Source organism: Monopterus albus, unplaced genomic scaffold, assembly GCF_001952655.1.
Source record: "Monopterus albus unplaced genomic scaffold, M_albus_1.0 scaffold98.1, whole genome shotgun sequence".
NCBI classification, from domain to species: domain Eukaryota; kingdom Metazoa; phylum Chordata; class Actinopteri; order Synbranchiformes; family Synbranchidae; genus Monopterus; species Monopterus albus.
In genome coordinates, this window is record NW_018127978.1 from 1429006 (window position 1) to 1435193 (window position 6188).

The 6188-nt window shown below is 41.5% G+C and overlaps 1 protein-coding gene across 1 annotated transcript in view; it reads right to left on the reverse strand.

The window, feature by feature from the left end:
* The window catches only part of LOC109965213 (uncharacterized), an 18344-nt gene that overhangs the window by 4020 nt on the left and 8136 nt on the right, over window positions 1–6188 (reverse strand). Inside the window, exons 3-4 of the mRNA XM_020609063.1 lie at window positions 1687–1840; window positions 880–1031 (exon numbers count right to left, since the gene is read on the reverse strand). Coding sequence (XP_020464719.1) covers window positions 880–1031; window positions 1687–1840 — 306 coding nt within the window. The remainder of the gene's footprint in view (window positions 1–879; window positions 1032–1686; window positions 1841–6188) is intronic.

Sequence of the window (6188 nt, forward strand, 5' to 3'; positions counted from 1 at the left end):
GAGAGGCACAGCAAAGTGCTGCCTCATCGCGCATCTCCTCCATGTATTTGAACGGGACATACGGAAATTCTGCTATTCTTTATTGGAAAAAATTCCTTTAACATCGGATTCGAATGGCAAAAGGGCCTACAACACACACCAGCCGACAAATATTAACATTTATTATATTTTATGGTTAACTTTTCTTTTTCCTTTTCAAGATTGACAGGGGAGGCTCTGCCTCACCTGCCTCCCCTGACTGCACGTCACTGTTATATACAGAGTTGAGTGTAGATACAACCACTGTTCCTACTATTATAGTTTCAGTCAGCAGGCACTGAGGCCACAGTCTGGCTCTGCTGACAGATTATGAGGATGATGGTACCATAACTGTAACTCCTCCTATCTAACCTTTATAATTGGTACATAAACATATAATAAATACTTTATAACAGACTGTAACATAGTTATAAGCAGATAAAAGGCCTTTAAATGTTAATGCTCTGTTTTTATTCTAACTTCTCCTATGATGACTTCTACAACAGCCTCCACTTCTAGGTCTGCTGGTTATACTGGATATACACTCACTGGCCGCTTTATTAGGTACACCTGTACAACTGTATTTACTTCTGTGCAACACTTCCACCTAAATATCTGTTTTTATGAAGCTAACATGTTTCAGTTTATGGTGAAATTGTCATAAATGTATAAATTCAATTCTATGTTCATTACTGAGGTCATGGTTAGAGGTGGTGTTGTGCTGGACTACATTATATTCACAGGTGTCTCTATAGTTTTGTCCTCCTCGTGAGATGCATGAGAGGGTTTGTGTTGCTTTTCGCACCATGTGGGAGCGATTATGTGTGTGCTGGGATGGGCGGAGGCGGCGCCGGTACTCACAGGTTATCAGATGCAGAGCGCTGCAGACGAGCAGCGCCAGCACAGGAATACCAGCGAGGGGCGAGGCAGAGTTGTTGTCGTCAGTGGAGCAGGAGGGGGCTGCTGTCTGCTTTGGAACCTTAGGAGTTTCAGGTTCCGTTTTACACTTGTGGCTGTAAACACAGACAAAGAACAACGTGTCAGTCAGTGAAGAGGAGAGATTGTCCAGTCACAACTGTCAACTGTCCAAGGCTGAAAATGCTGCGACACTGGCTCATCAGGGTATCTTCAGGTATTAACATCAGTTTCCCCCGCAAACACCGTTCCAGACCCTGAGAACAGCCGTCACTTTGTACAGTGTCTGTAGTAAGAGTCACATGTATCTGCTCTGTCATGCTGCTCTACCAGCTCCTCACTGCACAAAGCAGCGTGCTGGAAACAGATGGCCTCCCATGTTCCCTGAGGAGGAGACCTGCCCCCCCAGTGCGGCGGTGTGGCTCACTGGTGGACAACAGTGGAGGTCTACAGCACAGAGCGATGAGCTGAACCAGGGTCTGGACTCACACAACACAGTGAGGACATCACGCTCACGGCGCTGCTGGTCTCTGGACGGGGTTGGTGATGAATAACTATCGCTGCTTTTATTCGTTAAAAACTGGTTTTTATCCAGTGTTTAGGCGTAACGTTTTCTTGAGCAGTTGAATCTAAACCCAGTCTCAGTAACTTGTTGACACCGTGCAGCTTGTTGTGTGAAATGATTTTCAGATTAAATCCACACACTTGGATGGAGGTGTTGTCAGTGCAGGTGTGTTCATCGTCGTCACTTACAGCTGTTTCTGCAGGTACTGCTGGTTGGACTCGCAGGCTCTGGTCTGACTCTTAGCCGCCTGCATTTGACTCTGAGCCGCATCCTTCAGACTGAAGCAGGACTCGGTCTTATGGAAGGCCTGGGTCAGGTTCTGCTGCAGCTCCTCAATGTGGTCTGGAAATACAACACACAGTACAGAGGATCTGAGGATCCAGAGCAGCCTGACTGTCAGTCACTGTGGTTTTATCTGAACAGATCCTCAGGGTTTAGCCCTGTGGGTCCCTTGATTTCTTGTTCTTGTGCATACAGACAACAGTGCACATCCCTGCCCATGGATTCACATACAGTTTAGACAGAGTTAACCTTACTTGTGTTGTTTGTTTTAATGTTCAACATCAACCTGCCTGAGGTTGCAGATGAACTTTAAGTAAATGAAACAAAATGAGCAATGCAGTACTACAAGCTGGTATGCATGGATGTAAACAGTATAGGAATTAAAATTTAGGGACAAAGTATTTTGCAAATGTTTTATGAGGAAGAAAATGTGTTAGGCCTCAGTCATACCCACACTGACTCTTCTCATGGAGCTTTAAGGTGTGTTTTCAGTCATTTAATTTTGCTTCCACGCCGCTATTTTTAGGTTGTCCGTCCATCTGTCCGGCCCATTCTCCTGAACGTAGTATCTCAGGAGTGCCTTGAGGGAATTTCTTCAAATATGACACAAGTGTCGACTTAGACTGATTAGAATTTGATGGCCAAAGGTCACTGTACTCACATCTGTCCCATGCCTGGGAATTTGACTGTTTGGTGGAGGCCAAGTAATAATTCTGTTTTTTTTTTATTACATATTGTTTTAATCTACTATTTAAATGTACTTTGACAACACAGGGTGCAGGAGCTGGAATAACAACAGGGGGGCTGTATGTAGGCAGCAGAGGGTCATGGAGGTCACTGTACTCACATCTGTCCCATGCCTGGGAATTTGACTGTTTGGTGGAGGCCAAGTAATAATTCTGTTTTTTTTTTTATTACATATTGTTTTAATCTACTATTTAAATGTACTTTGACAACACAGGGTGCAGGAGCTGGAATAACAACAGGGGGGCTGTATGTAGGCAGCAGAGGGTCATGGAGGGGTGTGCAGCTGAGAGACACCGCATCCTCTCCACTGTCACTGGGGTTATCAGACACAGTGGGAAATCTGAGTTAATGCTGCTTTTAAATATATGTTTAATTAATGATCAGGTCCAGTTTAACTGATGCTGTGTTTTAATACATCTTTTCCCAAAGTTCATTTGGAGATGATGTGTTGAGTAGCTGCTCTAAAAGAAAAAATGACTAAAGGGCCAACAACAAGGGTTTGACACATAATTCAAATGAGGCAGCTAAATCATGCAATCACTGACTTACATTTAAAAAATTAAAGAGTTGTCTTTAGCTAAAACCATTGTCCATGATACCACACCCTGCACAGAAATGAACAGAGCATAATCCAGTAAAATAGAGCAGAAAATGAACAGAGTTTGGTAAGCATCTGATGCTGTGTTAACTTATAAGGCAACATTCAGGCATTTAACAGAGAGGAGTCACTGTTAGCTATGCCAGGAATGAGCTCAGCGGCCTGATGTTTTCACTACTTTAGCTCAATTATGTGCTGATTCTGGAGCAGATTCAGAATCGCTGCATCTGATCCAGTTACTGGGTGCAGACCTGAGTCCTGCACTCAAATTTTTATTAAAACAAGCAAAGAAATCTGCACCATTGATGCCAAATTATTTCACCTGTTCCCAAGCTGGAGTAGCTTTTTTTAATCTTCTGCTGCTACGACCAACTGTCATGTGCAGTGGTGGAAAGTGACTACAGTATGTTCACTTGCTCCAGTACTGCATAAATGTACTAATTTGAGGAGGTTGAACTTTACTTGAGTGTTTCTATTTTATGCAGCTTTCTACTTGCACTCCTGTACATCACAACGGCAGATATAGTACTGTACTTGAGTTACTTCTCCAAGGACACTTCATCCTCTTCCTGTACAGCGAAAACCATCTTATCATGCACTTTGATTAAACTCCCTACCCTTGAACAATTTAAAATTAGTCACACAAACTTATGATTATAAAAGTTATATTCTGAATTAAAACATTTAATTGTGACTTTTTTGTATAACGTCAACTAACTAGCTTCCATGCTAACATAATTTAGTTAATTCAGTATGTGTTACCTACTGTACGTTAGCAGTTAGTAGTAAAACATTCTGCTCTCTCTGCTGTGACCATTCACAGGAATTAGCAGAGTTCTAGCCTACGCTGTGTATTCTTAGTGGAGGCACAGAGACATGTCCAGTCAGCTGTTTGATTAGCTTGGCGATGCTGCCAATGATTGATTATTGCCAGTGGTGTATATATATATATACGCATTGGTGTAACCCCAGCTAAATGCAGAACCTCTTTGTGAAAATAACTTAACCACACACTACTTACCCCAAATTTGCTGACCTGCCCTAGTAGAGGGTGTCTGGAGGACACCCTAAGGCCACTGTTCTTCCACTATTTGTAATTCCCTATTGCTAAACCAGCTCATGATTTAATGTAGGTATTATGGATATTGTTGTAATTCCTCCTGTCTTTTATTACACATTATGTGTTATTGTTCTGTTCCACAGATGCTGTTGTAAACCATCATCCAGGGGCCAAAATATCAGATGTAAGTGTAGCACCATTCTAACTCGTCTAGTTGGTGCCCCTCCTAGGTAGAGTGAGAAGGGTGCTACATAAGAAAAACAATCAACACAAGAATCTGTGAGTTAAGGCACCAAGTAAAGCAAAAAAATAAGATGGACTGTTAAATAAGATAATGGACTGGATATTTGGACCCTTTATATCATTTTTCCCCTTGTTCTGGACCTTGTTTAAATGATCGGCTTGTTTAAAGCTATGTACCTTTGATACATAATATAGTATCTCCATATATTATGAAGTGTATTATGGAATACATAACATCACGATATATAAATATATTTTTCAATATATGAAAAGCCGCAATTCCTCACGTATTATTCAATATACTGTAAAATATTAATGCATCATATTATTCAGCATATTCTGCAAGCTATTTTTCAATATATGAAAAGCCATAATTCCTTATTGTATTATTCAATATACTGTCATATATTAATGCAGCATATTTTGCAATATATTTTTCAATATATGAAAAGCGGCAATAAGTTACATATTATTCAATATATTGTAATATATTAATGCAATATATATTTTAGACACACAAAATAACCCGACATATATTCACACGTAATATATTTGGACATATATTTTTTTTCCGTAAGGGTTGATTGACAGGTTATTCCTGTTGCCAGCTTATGTTTTGTTTTGAGGTCAAGTCACCACCCTCAGCGCTATGCACAAGCCTTCCTGTGGTCAGGAAGATGCACTGAAATAGTCTCACTCTGACAATTTTAGGACTCAGAGTCAGACAAACATGTGCAGCAGTTGCCTGGCTGTGTTGCGATCTGAAATACAGCCCGACGTGATCACTTCCAGGGCTCGATGTTTAATGGGCAGCTCCCTGTTAATACAATGCTGCTCTCATATCTCCTTCACACAGGAACGCAGGCTTTCCTCCCAACCGTTCACAGCAGGAAGTCACCTTCATTAAAGTCCGCCTGCACTTCCCATCTGCTTGTGGACTCACTAATTGCAGGAAAATACACTTTTCCATTAACACATGGGGCTTAGTCACCAGAGTGTGGAAGACAAACAACCCCAAAGTCAAAAACAGGTGACTTAGTCTGAATTCAGCTGCTCTTTTTAAGCAAATTATTCATCTACATGACCTGATGTGGATGCTTTTACAGTGCACAGGCTATAAACCAAGGATGTTCTCAGTCCAACCGCTGTCTACTATTCTGACCTAAGCATCGGTTTTTAAGACAAACTGTGTCTTGATTAGCCTACATCAGGAAGGCACTACATCACATGACGACCGATCCAAAAACTAATACAACATGTTTGACACTGTGAAAGATATTCTGTGCTGCCCTGCAACTATTTTTTTAAGCATTGCCCTGCCTGCCCTGTTCACCTAGTGCCGAACAGCAGTGAGAGAGAAATAAATCACTTTGTGGTTATTAGTTAGTGCAGTTTAGCGAGAAAAAGGGAGCGCTTGGTTTGATGCTAGGGATTTCCCTGCTAATGCAATCATGGGAGAATCATTGTCATGTGAGACTGAGATCGCACAGGGATCTGAGTCATGCTCACAAATCGATTAATCATGCAGCCCTAGGGAGAAAAAGTAATAACTACAAAGGCTGATTTATTATTTAGCCTAGTTTTATTGATATAACTGGGGTGAACAAAACACCAGAACCAGCTCTCAGTGTAACACAGTCCAGTTAAACAGCAACACAAACTGCAGCCTCCACATCATCACCTTCATGAAGGAGGATTTACTGTTAGATCAGACTGACTGGCTTAGTGAACTGGCCACTGGGTGTATATTCTGGACAAAC